The 18,261-nt window shown below is 38.6% G+C and overlaps 1 protein-coding gene across 4 annotated transcripts; it reads right to left on the reverse strand.

Annotated features, from left to right (window-relative positions):
* Positions 1-99: 99 nt before the first annotated feature.
* itgb6 (integrin, beta 6) lies at positions 100-18,029 on the reverse strand. 4 transcript variants are annotated; one of them, XM_058401266.1, is made up of 17 exons: positions 17,808-18,029; positions 14,883-14,952; positions 14,323-14,402; positions 12,806-13,004; positions 12,136-12,382; positions 11,817-11,982; positions 11,555-11,716; positions 11,359-11,454; positions 10,971-11,060; positions 10,011-10,145; positions 9,482-9,747; positions 9,222-9,373; positions 6,058-6,280; positions 5,112-5,206; positions 3,106-3,219; positions 1,745-1,911; positions 100-1,613 (listed from the first exon to the last, which is right to left on the reverse strand). In XM_058401266.1, the coding sequence occupies exons 2-17, from the start codon at positions 14,935-14,937 to the stop codon at positions 1,524-1,526; spliced, it is 2,337 nt and encodes a 778-aa protein (XP_058257249.1). In that variant the 5' UTR covers positions 14,938-14,952; positions 17,808-18,029; the 3' UTR covers positions 100-1,523. The 4 variants fall into 4 exon arrangements, with proteins under 4 accessions (XP_058257249.1, XP_058257250.1, XP_058257251.1 ...); XM_058401267.1 differs by lacking the exon at positions 17,808-18,029 and adding an exon at positions 15,116-15,370; XM_058401268.1 differs by lacking the exon at positions 17,808-18,029 and having other exon boundaries at positions 100-342; positions 1,482-1,613; positions 14,883-15,101.
* Between the last annotated feature and the right edge of the window lie 232 nt (positions 18,030-18,261).

Genomic DNA, 18,261 nt, shown 5'->3' on the forward strand with positions numbered 1-18,261 from the left:
ACGAGTGTGTTTCCCATCAGTGAAACTCAAACAAAGCATTGTTGTTTTTTTATTGTTAATATACCATAATATGAATAAGACTCCGAACAGAGCTTTGCCAGCAAAAATCCAACTTTATTCGTGGTTGAAAATTTAACTTAGGACATTAAAACAGCACAAGGCTCAGCCTCAGTGTAGTCATTCATATAGGCCACATTTTAACAACACCACAACATAACACACACACAAACACACACACACTACAACAATCAGAAAGTCTTGTAAGTGAAGGCTAAACCGATATGATATGTCCAGTGTTCTGACTTACAGTAGATAGCATAGAACGAAATCCAGTCAGGAAGCCTGCAAAAGTATCATCAACACTTTGGATTAAAATCACACCCCAGAGATCAAAACGACAAGATGATGAGTTTACAAAGATGTTTATGCGTGCAACAACACTTAAACCTTAAACCCAAAATGGTAAATGTAATCGTCCAAGATGGCAGACACTACTTTGAAGAACCTAAAGTTTTGTGTGAACTTCTTGTTTTGTTTTTTTTTTATCAGGAAATAAAACGTGTCAAAGATTACATGCTGTGGTCAGGACATCCTCCACATTTCAACACTGAAAACAAGAACAAAAACAGAGCTGCTTTGGTCAGACGAACCGCCAAAACGTGTTTTCTTCTCTCTTTTTTTTGTCTCCTTTTTCTTTTGATAAATTTATGACACAATGGTGAAATCCATCCATCCACTCATCTATTTTCTTTACTGCTTATCCTACACAGGGTCACAGGGATCCTGGAGTCTATCCAAAAGGATAGGACAGTTTAGAGATACCAATCAGCGTACAGCTCATGTCTTTGGAGAAAACTGGTGTACCTGGAGGAAACCCCCCAAAATACACAAACTGTGCACACACAGCGCAGTATTGCTATCATCCATCCATCCATCCATTTTCTATACCTGCTTTATTCATAATTAGGGTCACGGGGATCTGCTGGAGCCTATCCCAGCACACATTGGGCAAATGGCAGGGGTACACCCTGGACAGGCGGCCAGTCCATCACAGGGCCACACATATAGATAGACAACCACACATACTCCTATGGACCATTTAGAATTAACAATCAACCTAATGTACATGTTTTTGGACTGAGGGAGAAAACTGGTGTATCTGAAGGAAACCCCCAACGCACGGGGAGAATACACAATCTGTGTACACACAGCGCAGTATTGCTATCAATAAAAAGAAGAAATCTAGAGTGTGCAATTTTAGCTAATTCCACTGAACAATCAATAAACTGAAGTATTTTTCCATGAAATGAAAATATACAGTTTTCTCACACTTTTTTTTTTATCAAAGTTCATAACAATTGTGCATTTGCTGACTTCATTTAGCAGCAAATATATTAACAATACAAAATATTTCCCACAGCCTGGCTCTGAGAAAAAAAAAAAAAGTCACACATATATTCACACACGTACACACACCATACCATAACAGTCAGCAGATGACATTAGTCTGTCCTTTAGGCTGGTCAGCAGATTTCATCTTTCTGTTTAACTGTATGTTTATAGGCTACATTCTTAAATGTTGATGTTGAGCTGCGGAAAAGAGGGTTTGTGCCCTGCGAAGGAAAATATGGCAAATGTTGAAGAATCAATGATTGAATACAATTTATAATAAATAAGACATTATTTTTGTTCCAACATTTCAAAATTCTCAGGAAAAAAAAAAAAAAAATCCTGGATTACTTACTGATTGCCATTTTGCTTTTGCTCTCTCTGCCTCAAACTTGGCAACCTCCTTTTGGTCGTGGACATATATGAAAAGCTTCCAAACCACCGCAAGGATAATGCCAATAGTGAGTACAGACATACAAACACCCAGAGCGATCATGGCGATATTTAGAGGCTTTGGACAGTCTGCAAGACAAGCACACTTTTTAACAGAGACCCATATGAGAATATTTTCATTATTGATCTTTATTGACTCATTGGCTTATTGTAAATGACACCCTCTGCAGTTTCTCCAAGAGTGTGTATGTGTATGCTCACTGGTCACTTTATTAGGGATAAATACCTGTACATTTGCTCATTTATGCAGTCAGCCAAACAGGTGGCAGCCGCACTATATATAAAATCATTAGCGTGCAGATCAGGAGTTTCAGTTCATATCAAACCTCAGTTTCAAGAGTTTCAGTTTCATGTGCTTATCAAACGTCAGAATGTGGGAAATATGTGACTGCTGTGACTGTAACGTTGAAACCTTGAAAAGATTTTTCTTATGAGACTGTTGATCTGGGGTTTTCAAACACAGTTTTACACAGCATACTGCAAAACAACAACAACAACCAAAAACATCCTGCTTTTCTTCTCACCACAGTTGTAAAGAGTGACTATGTTCTAGCAGATTAAACCCATCCGGCTATTTGTTTGCTGACCTCTCTTATAAACAAAGTGTTCCCACCCACAGAACTCACTTTAATGTTTTTTGTTTATCACACCATTCTGTGTGTGAAGATTCAAGAAGATCAGCAGTTTCTGAAAACTATTGAAATCTGCCCATCTGGTACCTGCATCCATGCCACTGTTAAAAAGTCACAGAGATCATACTTTTCCCCATTCTGATGATTGATGTGAACATAAACCGAAGCTCCTGATTTGCATCTGCATTGTGCTGCTGCCATGTGATTGGCTGATTAGATAATTGCATAAGGGTGCAGCTGCACAGATGTTCCTAATAAAGTGGATGGTGAGTGTCTATCTAGGTGTGTTCTCTGTTGTTATTTGTCAGGTTCTCTGCTCTACCTCTTTCAAAGTATTGACTCATTTGTAGTTTTACGACTACTGCTACTGCAACACTCGGCTTAGTTTTCTCTGCGTTTCTGAGCGCTTGTGGTCACGTGTGCTTAGTTATGGCTTATTTAGAAAAAAAAAAATACCATGCACTGGTTTCTGCAGGGAAGTTTTGCCACAGTTGTATCAGTCAGCTTCTTTAAAAACTTGTGCCCAGATTCACTTCTGCTTCTTATTTAGTAAGCTTGGCTTAAAGCAGCTGCCAAATGGAAATAGTAATGGTAATGACAGGGTGAGCGAATGAGATGAGTGGACTCTTACCAAGCCTGAGCTTGTACACGGTGCTGCCCTTTTCACCACTCACGAATGTGAAGGAGATCAGACATTCGTTCTCACTACGGATAGCACACATCACTGCGTGGCTCTCGTCTGTGTCTGAAAGATGAAAAGAAAGAAATGGTGTTTGAGTGATGAATTACAAACAACAACCATAAGGCAAAGAAAATAGGGCATAGTTTGTAGTATGACATTGACAATTTGGACATTATTAATCAGGGAGTAAGACTTTTGAACTTAATACTGAATAAAACATATTATGGTGTATACATGCTATTGCTCCAATTCATTGAATTCAGGTGTTGTGTTTCAGGGGTTGGGCTTAGCCCCTTAGTTCCAGTGAAAGGAATTCTTAATACTGCAGCAAGACAATTTCATGCTCCAAACTTTGTGGGAACAGTTTGGGGATGACCTCTTCCTGTTCCAACATGACTGCACACCAGTGCACAAAGCAAAGGATGAGTGAGTTTGGTGTGGAGGAACTTGACTGGCCTTTGACAACACCTTTGGGGTGAATTAGAGTGGAGACCACGAGCCAATATAGTGTATGTTAAGTCAATAATTGCCAAAAAAAGGAACACAATATGTATAACTGGAGCCCAGAGGTCACCAAAGTTCATCTGATCTTTGGTACGAACATACTGTAATTTATGTAAGGAATAAACTCCGATGGACATTTTATGATAGGACAATATTCAATGTTTGGACAGTGGGATTTGCATGAGCCTATTCCCAGTAAGTTACTTTCCAAGGAAGATTTGCACCACAGCAATTTCCCAACAATTCTTAATTCATCAATGAACATTGTGCTTTTTAACCATACAAAACTATTTAATATGTAGATTATAACAGCTAATATTGGTTCTCTCACCATCCTTTCTTTTTCTGTTTCTTTTTTTCCTGAACACTGTCACTCAGGGCACTGGCCTGATCAAATATCCACAACAGTCTCTACAAATAATCTACTATCAAAGAACTAATCCATACAATAATATAATATTATTATAATAGAATACTATCCTGACATACATCATAAATTTCATGGTAAGAGACTTCTTCGTTTTTCAAACTTCCAGTGAAGCTCTGTCAGACGACTAGCAGTGTTTTGTGTCTCTGCATTGTACGTCTCAGCTGACGACTACTGATACAGCCTTGTACACCTCATTTCCTGCCCCAGACTGAGGGCTCTTATAAAGGCCTCTTATAAAGGCCTTTTCCTGTTAAGACACTTGAAGGGCTTGTAGTCACTGAGGCCCAACAATGGGTCTGTCTGCACAACAGCCTGAGTGGCTTGTACAGCTTTGTTAAGGATCAAGAGGTCAAATCTATAGCACTTGTATTTGTTTGTGTGTAGCTTACAACATATGTGGAAAGTCCTGGAAAACTGGCATAATGTAAAGGAGTATTTAATGCTATTGTTATCAAGTCGGCCGTTCTGACTTCTACACAGCACGATGCAGTTTTACATGGAGTTTGTCATGTGTCTTATGTGTTATAAAAGGCTTGTTGCATAGTGGTGTGGGATTGTTGGAAAGCTTGTCCAGTGCAAGGATGTATTTGAATTATATTTAAAAGATATCTAGACATTTAAAAAACAAAACAAAGATTTTACTGACTTAGGAGTAGAATTTGACATTAAAATACAATATAAACAAATTTAATATTTAAATTTAAATATAAATATTATGTATAAAACTGCAAAATTGGGACATTAGATTGGTAAATAATTAGTTAGCAATATAATTTTTTTTGCTGATTTGAGAATATTAAGAGCTTTGAACAAAGTGTGTAGTCAATGTAAATTTATACATTATATGATATTATAGCATGCAATTATTTTGTGAACAGTTTTAACAGCAGTTGCTGCAATTACTGTGCATAAACGATGTATATTTAAATAAGGAACACAAAGACCATTTAACATACTCACAAATTACATTTACACAACCAACATGACCAGAATAAGAGACAGCAAAGGGGTGTGCACTGACCTGTAGAGTTGGTGACAGTGGTATGAACAGCGTTACACTTATTGACACACTCTTCTGAGGGTGTATCAGTTTTCAGATAACACTCCACACAAGACCTATGAGGGACCCATGCACACGCACGCACACACACACACACACACACACACACACACACACACAAACACGTCAGCTCTTCAGAAAACTGATCTCAAGATTTTTTGTTTGATAAAGAAAGAAACATCTGGACACTTTTCCTGTGGTCCTTTTCCCCTGTCTAGTTCTTTGTCCCTTTCTAACTTTTTATGTGAAGCGCTGGACTTTAAGAAAGGGGAAATGAGACATTGATGATTTGTAATGTGTTTTCTTACCTGGTTTTATGTGTGAGAACAACTGATAAAATGGAACATGAGAACGAAACATACACACATGCATGCTGTTCAAGGGCGTGTGTACACACACACATAAATTGTCCGCTTTAATAGCCAGTTGTATAACTGGACAACAATCATGACGCAAAATATACAGGACAATTGACGTTCACATGAAACAGATGTGTGAGAAAAGAGGAATGAACTCAGTGACTTTGACCATGATGTGGCTGCTGGTGTCACACAGACTAATTTAAGTATATCAGTAATATTGCCTGATTTTTTTCAAGTCTTCAGCTGACCAATTTTAGTGATCTTGTGCCCACTGTGGGCTCACATTCCTGATTTGATGGACAGGTATGAAACCCATCTGTTAGATTCACTGATGTGTTGTGTGCTCTGAGATGCTTTTCAGCTCAGCACGGTAGTAAAGAGTGGTTATTTGAGTTATTATACAGTTATTACAATGTTTTTAAGAAAAGATGTTCCTTATAATGTGGCCAGTGAGTGTAGGTATACATTCATACACACACAATGATTGAAAGCAAATATATTTGTTGATTCAATGTGTGTGTGAGAGAGCGAATAGGTGTATATACCTGGTTGAGCTACAGACATCTGCGCATGTAGCGCACTTCTCACACTTTTCCCCTGAAGCTCCGGGAACGTTACACTCGCACTTCCCACATACACACTTTCCACGGCCGTTGCAGACCGACCCATCCGCTGACTCACAGGAGTGTGTGCTAGTGCTGCAGTTGCAATACTCGCCTGTCCAACCCTCATCGCACACACACTCACCACAGTCACACTCTCCATGACCTGAACACAAACACACACACACACACAGATTTATTACTATATATTTGAAATATAAATACAACCGTTTTGTGCTATTTCAGGATGTCGGATTTTTTTCAGTGTAATCATGAAACCATTACTCTTGTTTTGTATCATACAACCTGCTGTGTGATTCATCTTATTCCTTTATGGCAGGTTACAACCAGATTCAAAGATTCGCTACCCAAGAATTGTTTACTTTGCAATAAAAATAAAAATCCACTTATGCTCAATGTTTCTTGATCGTGATTAACATTGGTGAAGTACTAGCACTGCAAACAACACATTTTTAGCAAGTAGAGAGAAGAAAAAGTAGTAAAAAGCAAGGCAAAAGTCTGGTATGACCGCCGCAAGGAAAAAGTAGTACTACAAACTGACTGTAGCCCTGCCTTCTTGTTTTCTACTTGCAGGCCAAAGTTCAAAGATAAAGTTGGCACCAAGTAAAAGTAAACATTATCAGATACTTGTGTGTCTTTTACTTCCTACATCCTTTCCCCTCTCTGTAAATGGCCTTACTTCACTTCAGCAGAAAGAGCAGATAATAATAGTTTGCAGGTGTTAGAATTCGGTGCTAAATTTTAGAGGCTGGTACTATTGGGTGTTACGGGCATATGTATATCATCAATTTAATAATGAAGTACACTACCAGTCAAAAGTTTGGACACACCTTTTAATTAAATGTTTTTTTGTTTAGGGATTTATTTTCTACATTCTAGAACAATACTGGAGATTTCAAAACTATGAAATAACACACATGGACTTAAGTAATCCATATGTAATGACAAAAAACAAGTCAGTTGTTATTTTAAGACACGAAGGTCAGGTGTTCTGGAATAGTTCTTGCAAGAACAGTATTGTCAAGTGCATTTGCAAAACCCATCAAGCACCATGATGAAACTGGCTCACATGAAGACCATCCCAGTAAAGCAAGACCAAAACTGACCTCTGCTGCAGAGGAGAAGTTCATTTAGAGTTACCAGCCTCAGAAATCACCAATTAACAGCACCTCAGATTAGAGCCGTTATGAAGGCTTTACAGAGCATCAGTAGCAGACATATCTCAATATCAACTGTTCAAAGGACATTATTGTGTATTTCGGCCGCCTTCAGCATTGTTTTACAATGTAGAAAGAAATAAACATCAGGAAAGACCATGGGATTAGAAGATGTGTCCAAACTTTTGACTGGTAGTGTATATATCAGGCCACAAACCCTTAAGTCTCTTATTTCTCAATAACAGGCCATTAAATCTATATAAATGGCCTAACATTGCTCGTATAATAGAGCCAAAAGTCACTAATCTGTACTAAAAATGGTTTAATACTATGATGTAACACTCATCCGGGTGTACTGGTACTATTATGAGTCCTAATATGCATGTGCAATGGTATAAACTATGTGTGTGGATGGTGGAGTGCAGTCACTGTTGCAGTTAAAAAGAGTAGTGTGAAACATGCGATGTGCAAATCAGGGGGAGGAAACAAGAAGGAAATGAGTTTTATGTCTGCGCTAATTGCTCCTGAGAGTGATGATGGGACTCTCGAAAGACTAACTGAAACTGAAGCAAAAAGGAAGCCATTCAAAATATACTGTGAATATAAAACAGAAACAGGAAAAAAGAGTACAGATTTGCATCAGATGTGTAAATGAGCATCTGTAATAATAAGTCACATTAATAAAAAAAATAGTAATTTTAAGTCATGGCTTTAATAAAAATTTTCATTATGCAAACTTAATTTTTAATGCTTGTTAAATCACATTACTTCAGCAGAAACCCTCCTGTATTTTGCACCATTAGGTAGAAACTCTGTAAATCAGGGGTCCCCAACCATCGGGCCCCCTGATTTACAGAGTTTCTACCTAATGGTGCAAAATAAACTTAACATAGAACACAAAGAAAGAATAAACTTATAATTATATATATATATACAGCTCTGGAAAAAAATAAGAGACCACTGCAAAATAATCAGTTTCTTATGTTTTTTTTCTTCCAGGTGCATGTATTGGTGAGATGAACAGTTTTGTTTCATTTTTTGTGAACTGCTGACAGTATTTCTCCTAAATTCAAATTATAACTATTGTTATTTAGAGTGTATATTTAAAGGAAATGACAACACATCAAAATACCCCGAGATCATGCAGTATTTGCAGAGCTTTAATAACTCAAATAAAACAAAATGCAAATAATTTGTAAACAAATTGTGTTAATGCTTTGGCTAAATAACATTAAGAAATCAGTATTTAGTGGAATAACCCTGATTTGCATGCGTTTTGGCTCCATGCTCTCCACCAGTTTCTCACACTGCTGTTGGGGAACTTTATACCACTCTTTTTGCAAAAAAGCAAACAGCTCAGCTTTGCTTGATGGTTTGTGACCATCCATCTTCCTCTTGATGACATTCCAGAGGTTTTCAATGGGGTTCAAATCTGGAGATTGGGCAGTGGGCTCTTATTTTTTTTTTCCAGAGCTGTATATAAAACTTAAAAATATATGTATTTTATTCTGCCTGCACCTCACTCCTACACTTGACTGAGTCGCGGGGTTTTTCCATTCATCAGTAAGTCCGCAAGCTAGTGACCCAAAAACAAATGTCACTAGAGAGAAATGTCCTAAATGGCTGTGCACTCCCCTTCTGCTAATATTCTCTCTCTCTCTCTCTCTCTCTCTTGTAAATATAGTAGGTGCTACTGAATAATCAACACTCTCTGCCTGCTGCAATCTGCCTGCTAGATGTAGAGCTGCTGAGCCTAATGCATCCTTAACTTCCTGCATAAAACATTAAAGTGGGTGTTAAGACTGCATGTAATTACCATGGTGTTTTTGTTTCATTAACATTCCCTGGAGTGAGAGATCATATACACTCCTCCCTACACACAGCGCTATGTTGTGCTTTCTGTCAAATCTCTCTTTTCTTCATACTGACCTCCACACAGCTTCCCTCTGAATCGGAGGCAGGAGAAGTTGTCGCACTCGCAGTATTTTCCATACACAAGCCCAAAGCTGGACGGGTTGCACGAGCACTGGCCGCAAAAGCACTCGCCCTGCCCGCTGCACACTTCTGCACTATCGTTTGCCCTGTACAGGGTCGTACACACAGTATCGCAGTTCGTTAAGTGAATGAAAATACACCAACACACACTTACTGTTTAGAAGTATCAGGTAATCAGCGTTGACCCTTCTCACCTGCAGTCACTGACTTGACCTTTTTCCTCTGCACACTCACACCTGGAACCTATGAACCCTGGGTCACATATACAAGCACCACACTCCAGTGCTCCTTTTCCTTTACTGCAGTGTGTGCTGTTCAGGTCGGCAGTCCTCTGGCAATCGCACACACACATCGACTCAAGTTCCACCTCCAGTGTGTCCTGGAAGCCCACGGGCCGCAGGGTGAAATGATGTGGAGCGTCCAGACAGCTGTCCAGCTCCACCGTCACATTAAAAGACACCTGAGAGAAGAATATTTTTCCTTCATCTTCACAGAAACAGAATGCCTGTTTGTCTGATTAGGAATAAAAAAGCTAAGCAAACCTTTCTGCACTCTCCCACTATAGCGTAATTCTGTATACTCCTCGAACACCCAGCGATCATATTTTCTACAAACTATTATTTACCCAAATTAGCAAACACCAGTGATAGGTGGAGGATAATAATTTTTCCGTCGTGTTAAACATTGGATTAGTCTACTACATAAAAATAAATGAAGACTCACTGTGTCTCCAGCTTTCACGTTGGTGCAGTGTTTAAGCCCCGGATGCACTGTACCATCTGGACAGATAGCAGTGAAGGAAATCTGAAGATTTTCCGTCTCCCCCATAACCTCCATCTCAATCTCGGACCTCAACTCCTAAAAATCCAACACACCAGACACATCAGATTCCTCACACCAGGAATCCAACATTTATTATTTGAATTGAATTGAATAATCTGTCCTAAACGAGTATATGAACGGTATGAGGGATATTTGAATACTATGAGTTTTAGTAAAAGTGTACACCCTGCAGGATGAAAAAATAAGTCACTCAAACACAAAGAATGCTCCTGAAAAGCCCTACTTACTGGAAAAGAGACGCAGAAAAGCTACACTCTCACTCAGACCTCTATTTATTAAAATGAGAACAAAGTGTGAGACTGTCACAGACACAGAGTCAAGAGACCCAGTCTCTTTAATGGGCACTCCATAGAAGAGCAGGGCTACATTGTAGGGGATGAGTGAGGAAGGAAGAAGGAGGGAGTGGGGGATGAAGGAACAGAGATTTTAAGATCAAACAGTCTAGAGAGGACGAGTGCAGACATGCTCCGTGAACGTTAAGACTCTGACAAAAAGAAGGAAAGAGAAGAGGTATGAAAGATGGAAAAAGCAGTGAGCACCTGTATAATGCAAGCACCCACATTCACCTATATAAGCCCAATTGCTTTATGACTCAAGAGTTTCTTTTGCACAATGTTTTAACAAGTTTCCTATTGTAGTATTGTAGTTCTGGAAGACCACACGCCTACTGAGATTGCCCTTTTTCTAATTCCTAACCCACCAGATTGAGACTATTACTTAATACCTTAGTGTTACGTCTCTGATGTGCCCTTTATGAGTGCAGCCTGTAACCCTGATACCCCTAACCTGTTGCAAAACAGTTCACAAAGGTATCCAGCCAAAGACAAAGAGCTACTGTACCTTATATGCACTCAAGATCAGTTCAAGAATGTTCCGGGAATCATTTTCCAACACACCCACGGTTGCACCAGGAATTAGACTTGCATAGTTCTAGTTAAAATGGGCAGACAAAACAAAACAAAAAACAACCACTAAATTGTGGAATGCAGAAGGTAGATATCTAGAAATCTAGAGTGGGCATGAATCTGAAGAGAAATTAGAAAGGAAGAAGTATTTTCATGCCTGGTAAACACGGTGTGATCATGTTTGAGCATGTCAAAAGCACAACTGAATAAGGCATACTATCGCAGGATGTATCTCATCTTCAGTGATACACAAGACTAGCCCTACTGAACCTTCTGCCTCTTTGCTGTGAGTAAACACACAAACCTGAAAGTCTTGATCTCACCTTGTAGGTTTGCCTCTGATTTTCTGTTACCGCAAAAAGGAGGAGGATGTTGTTTTCTACCAGCTTGTCTATAAGCTGTCCTAAGGTTGGATACTCCTGAGCAGGACAGAGAATCATAATCACGCAATGAACTAAACGTTTTATATATTATTGTGTTTTCACACTGACAATTTAGAGAATATAGGCTTCACCTTACCAAGTGGCCTGACATTGAATACTCATTGTTGCTGTCTAGGTGGCATTGTCCATCGTTGGGAATGACGATGCCGGCCATTTTGCTGTCCATTCCAAAATGAGAGTCCGCGTCACTTGCAAAAACCAGCAGGCGCATGGAATCATTCCGCCACCCAATCTTATCCTACCCGAGATATTTTGTATAAGACACAAAAATGATTCTTTTCAGAAGAGCAAAGGCCCAGTGCATCCAATGCATGTGTGGGATAGAAAAAATGCCTCACCCCACACACTGCTGCCTGCATGATGGCATCAAAGCCGCACTCTGGAATGTCGTTGTTTGCTGAGACGTGCTGTTTAGAAATGATCTGATTGAACTGGTCCGTACTGCTTGTTAATGGAAGGACGTGTTTGTATCCGAACGTGGGTGGGCAGACATATTCTACGCTTCTGTAAAATGAAATAACGTCATTAATGAAACGTTCTTGCGTGAAATATTCATTAGTAGTATGTCGATCGAGGTGGTTCTGTAAAACACAGTTACTACGTTTTGCCAATCATATTAATAAGTGTTTAATACACTAGGTATTAATGGAGGATTACCTGCAGGGGTTTGCCAGCTCTTCTGGAGTGATTTTAATGTACGGCAGAACTGGCTTCTCTACAAATGAACCAAATCCCAACTGTAAATTACTCGTGAGGCTTGCCATTTCTTTAGAAAGAGTCGAGCCCAGGTTTCTGATTCTCTGCAGATCATCATACATTGAAGCTGAGAGGTCCATAAGGTAATAGATATCAACTGGATGGTCTTCTGGGTGTTGTACTTTTATTTGAAAGGTCACTTGGGTTCCTGGTGGAGAAATGGAGAAAAAGAAGCTTCTTTAACACAAAAGAAATAACTTGGTTTAAGCAAGCTGTCATATAATGATCTTAATTTTGTAAATGTATAGTGCTAAAAACATATATTCACAGCGGTGTCTATTTTCCAAACACTGTGAGAAGGAAGAAGGAAACAGAGATGTTTCCAAATTATACTCAAAGCTCAGGGTCACTAATTTGATCCTGAACTTGTTATGTGTTAATGTCTGCATGGGTTCCTCTGAAATCTCTGGTTTCCTCCCACCTCCTAAAAACATGCTTGTATATGGATCTACTATAATGAATTGCCTGTAAGTCAGAAGGATTGTTTACGATGCTCTGTATATTATTATTATGCATGTTTATTATTTTAATAGGTTGAGATCTGTCTAAATCTGCATGCTAGACATCTCACCTGGCCGAAGATCGAGCGCCATCCTCTGCGGTGAAATGTAGGACATATTAGTAGGGTCTGCACTTTTCCCTAACGGCCTGTCAGCCAGGAGCTCCATGGTATTCACTGGGAACTGGATGAACTCTTGTGGACATCCCCGAAGGAGAAGCTCCTCACGCGTACCACAGCGCTCGCTCACCACTAAAGAATCTGTGAAATTCTGTTGAGGAGAAAAAGTCATGTGATTGCCAGATGCGTTGCTGCACAAACATGAGTTCAATATAATCCATTTTTCATTTTTGACAAAAGTTTGGAAGCTGCTGACTTTCAACAATGTACAACTTGAAAATCATGACTGAATCATTTAAGTCGTCATAAGTGGACTCAATAATTGTAGACCGGCTCCTCTGTAGATTTTGGTGTTAATTTATTAAAAATGAAAAATCAAGGAAATGAAACCCATGCGTTCCTAAACAACATTCTGCTGTGTGTTTGCTTTGGCTTAATCTTAATTTCTTACCATATCTTACAAGCTGCTACCAGACAACTATTGTTAATCTTAATAGTTTACAATTAATTGTATGCACACAGTATGCTTTTGCACTCAGTTCATACTGTCATATAATTTCCACAATATATAGCTAAACATGACCATATATAGGAAACCTGACCATCACACCCATATGTGCTTTTTTATCATTCAGGATTTAGTCCATCATTCCCCACTCTCCTCAGAAGAGTTTCCACTAGACATTGGAGTATGTAGCTGTAGGGATTTGTGATCAATCACCTACAAGAGAGATCATGTTACTGATGTTAGCTGAGGAAATTCGGGGTTCAGTGGGTTTTCTCATTCATCCCAAAGCTGTGAGTGGGGTTCAGAGTCAGAGTCAGGGCTCTGTGCAGGACATGTGAGTTCTTCCACTCCGACCTTAACACATCATGTCTTCATGGAGCTCTGTGCTTTGTGCACATGGGCATTGTCATGCTGGAAGAGTGTTTGGGCTTCTTGATTCCAGTGTACAGGAAATTGTAATTGCCTAGATATTCTAGACAATTCAGTGTATCCAACTTTGGCTCAAAGTTTGTTGAAGGCCCACATAGAGGTCTGATGGTACTTTTGGCCATATAGTTTAGAAGCCTTTATTATTATTATTATTTATTACAGCACAGTGGAATTCTTTTCTTCGCATATCCCAGCTGAGGAAGTTGGGGGAGTGCAGGGGCAGCTATGATATGATACAGTTCCCCCAGAGCAGAGAGGGTTAAGGGCCTTGCTCAATTGCCCAACAGTAGAGCTCGGTGGTGCTGGGGCTTGAACCCTGATCCTCCGATCAACCACCCAGAGCCTTCACCACTTGAGCCACCACTGCCCCTAGGTATATACATATTTAGGTATATACAGGAATTGCTTCTTTTTACTTGACTTAACCCAAAATAGTTAATCGTGCCATGTTTAAACTGGATGAAATGGATTAGCAGTAAATAAATAAATAGATGAGCAGTAAACAGAGAGTAGTGAGCTGAAGTGCGCGTACCTGTAGAGAGCACCACGCGCACTGGGGCCCCAGCTGCACGCACTCGCCACACGTCCGCGCGCCTTCTGCCCCACAGCTGCCTGAACAGCAGAGCGACACACACACAAAACTGTGGTTCATTTCTGACATGGAACTCAACTTTCTCTATACAAACCGTTCAAAATGAACCCTTTCAGTGAAACCCATACAGGATACAAACAGTCTGTGACAATAACAACACAACACTTCGGGGCCGAATTAGGCATTACATTCTGATAATCAGATTTCAGACATCACAGTCGGGTGTTTACATAGATACCTGAATAATCTGAAATGAACCCGAATCGGATAATAATCGCGCATATGTAAATGCGCTCTCTCTCTCTTTTTAATTCAGGGCTGTTTTTATTTTTGTGCTCTGGCACGCGCTGTGTGTGATGACAAAACATTAACAAAGCCAGGCTCAATAAAGCAATTTACACACTATTCAAGGGAATTCAATTATTAAAAACAACAAATCAGCATTACTTAAACGTAATGTATGGACTTTACAGTTAATCATGCATGGTAAAGTGTCTTACCTTCTACTGTGCTAAGCCAGTAGTGAAGAAAAAGGCTCAGTAACAGAATCCCCATTAGTCCTCAAGGTTGCTGTATAGGTGAGAAATGGTGATGAGTCGAGTTCATATCGGTTTAGTGAGGGAAACCAGCAGCTTGAAGGAAAAGCTAGGCTAAGTGTGGGAGTGTGTGACGCTGGAACACGCAGGTTCTGTCCCACCTGGAGGGAAGTGTACAGTGCGCAGGCTCTCTTTACCTGGCCGAGTATCAAGGCGTACTTCCGCCCAGGTGAGAGAGGAAGAGATGAACAGCTCGAGCGCGAAAAAACAAGAGAATTAAAAAACAAATTACCGAAGAACTGTATAAAAAATAACATATGCTATTGTTTATACAAAGATTTAAGGCTACACATTAAAACAATAATTTGTTGCAATAGTATAATGAATGATGATAATTACAGTTGTTATTGGTGGGGCTGGTGTGGGTTTTTATTCATTCATTCATTCATTCATTCATTCATTCATTTAATTTTTGTTTGTTAGTTTATTTATTTATTCATTTATTTAGTTAGTTAGTCTATTTATTTATTTACTTATTTAGTAAGCAAGTTAGTTTATTTTTTTATTTTTTATTTGTTTGTTTGTTTATGCATTCATTTTTTGTTTGTTAGTTTATTTATTTATTTATTTGTTAAGTTTGTCTATTTATTTATTATTTATTTATTTATTTAGTAAGTTAGTTCATTCATTCATTCATTCATTCATTCATTCATTTTGTTTGCTAGTTTGCTTGTTTTAATTAATTAATTAATAAATAAATAAATAAATAAATAAATAAATAAATAAATAAATAATTAAATAAATAAATAAATAAATAAATAAATAAATAAATAAATAAATAAATAAAAACAATTAATTAATTAATGAATGAATGAATGAATTAATTAATTAATTTATGTTGTTGTTGTTGGTGGTGGTGGTGGTGTTGTTGATGTTGTTAATGATTAGTCATTTATTGTGTGTGTTGACTGAATAGTTATTTTAAAATAGCCCAGGGTGGGGTTAAAAAACAAACAAAACCCCTCCAAATAAATTCTTATATTTTTAAAAATAAATAAATGTTTGCTCGTGTTTATAGCGGCATTGTCAGCACATTGTTATTAAATAAACACTGAGTACATCAACATCAGTAATAATAATAACTGCTGTCTCACCACTCGTGAAAAACCAATGACTTTTTTTTTAAGATTCAGCTGTAATCTCTGTAACTGACAAGTAGCTTCGGAATTTACGTGTGGTAATCCGGCATTTATTCTCACTTCTTTATATTTAAAAAAAATTGTGACCTGGGAATTGAATGTGGTTTAGTCTCATGCTAGGATCTAAAGTTATAGTGATGATACATGTTACAGATGTATATCGCACTTCATCTACAAACAAGCCCATTTGTTTACTATCTTTACTCTTGCACTAGTCTCAACTAGCAAACGAAAGAGTGATGTGTAAAGGCTGATGTAATGTGTAACATGTTCAGGTTCATTGCAGGGCTGCTATCAGTCAGCTTTCAAACAGATGTTTTGTACACAGGTGAATCCCAGATGATCCTCAGGCAATGAACTAAAAAAAAAAAACCTACCCTGGAGCTGTAGCAATCTCAGAACTACTTATCAATTGATGTTTATTAGAAATTCAGGAATACTGTGAATACTGAATTAGTCCGGTTTTCGCTTATTAAATGTACTTAATTGTTTACTGTTTCCACACATCTGTAAAAATGTTCATTTGTATTGATATCAGGCTTGTCGGACCTTTAACACTAGAAATAGGCAAAAACAATCATGCTGCATTACACTATTACTAATAAGGTTTGTTTCCATGCACCCGTTTTCACCAATCTGAACAAATTGTATATTTATTGTACCCGAAATCCTATTTTACAATCCTATTCAAATAACTGTTCACATCTAAATGCTATTCTAAATATATTCTGTCTCCTCCAATGACCATCTCCTTCCACCGGACTCCATGTTTAAGATGGAAGATGTAAATGAACTTGATTAGCAAAGCACTGCACATGTGCACAAATGTGTATCTTAAGAAAGAAAATAGTCAGATTCAATCATTAACATGGCTATTTTTTAGTTTTTATATCAACAGGAACCCTTGAATTTGGTCAAGGTGACCGATGTCCTGACGTCAGGAAAAACATATTGGGACTTATCGCAAGCTATGCAATGTTTGCTGTTGTGATACATGGAGGAGCTTTTCTCTGAAGCTGAGTAAGACACATTCCATTCTGTGTAGATGAGAACAGGTGTGTGTGTCTGAGCCACACCTGACTGGGGCAGCCGTGAGTCAGCGTAGTTGTCTCAGACCACTCAACGGTCCAATAAAGATAAAACAACATTAATGTTTAACACGGCAAGCTGCTAAAATTTGATAATACCTCATTGTTGTCATCACTCAGAAGAACGACAAAAACTTTACTGATTAACATTAGAAGTAGGAAATGCACACCAGGTGCTAAGAGAGATTGACCCGGAGCCTTCAGATGCGTTATTTTTCATAATGGGAAGACTTAGACAAACAAAAAAAAAAGCAATATGAAACAAACTATAGTGTGTGGAACGCATCATAAAGCTAAGACATATCAGCAGCCTCTTATAATAATAATAATAATATTAATAATAATTTCTCCTCTTATCTTCTATCTCTTCCTTTCTTTTCATCTTTCCTCTCTCTTTCTCGTTTTATTCAACCCTTTCTCCTCTCCTCCCTACACCTCTCTATGCAATCCTTTCTTCTCAAAAAACCTCTCCACACTCTATGATATAACTCATTTCAAACTCCAACAAATGGCCTGACACGGGCCTCTAATTTGATCAAATGAAGTAATCATTTTTTATAATATAATTAAGTGTCACGATCGCTCATGACAGGGTTACGTACCTCTAGGAGCCTCTTCGGCTACCATAGTGTCCAGGCTGCCAACTGGATCCGTGATTATACACTGAAAACAGCGGAGCCTGAATCGACAAATGAGAAGCCGTCACGTGCAGTGTGTGAAAGTCCTTCCAGAAAACAGTATGTGTTGGAGTAACACTAAACGTGGAGTATCAGAGCAGCTTTATGGAGCATGACGCCTTTCTCTCTCTCTCTCTCTCTCTTTCTCTCTCTCTCTCTCCCCCTACTCACAAGCATGAACACACACACACACACACACACACAACCACACACACACACACAGAATCCACAGCTTTAAATGACAGCAGCAACTGTCTATCTACATGCACTCACACATTCAAAAGCTACTTTCATTATTGAGAGAGAGAGAGGTCGTTGGAATGACAGTGTGTGTGTGTGTGTGTGTAAAAGCATGTCTTTCTCAGGGAATGTAGGCTGG

The sequence above is a fragment of the Hemibagrus wyckioides genome, linkage group LG10 (assembly GCF_019097595.1).
Source record: "Hemibagrus wyckioides isolate EC202008001 linkage group LG10, SWU_Hwy_1.0, whole genome shotgun sequence".
Lineage (NCBI taxonomy): Eukaryota > Metazoa > Chordata > Actinopteri > Siluriformes > Bagridae > Hemibagrus > Hemibagrus wyckioides.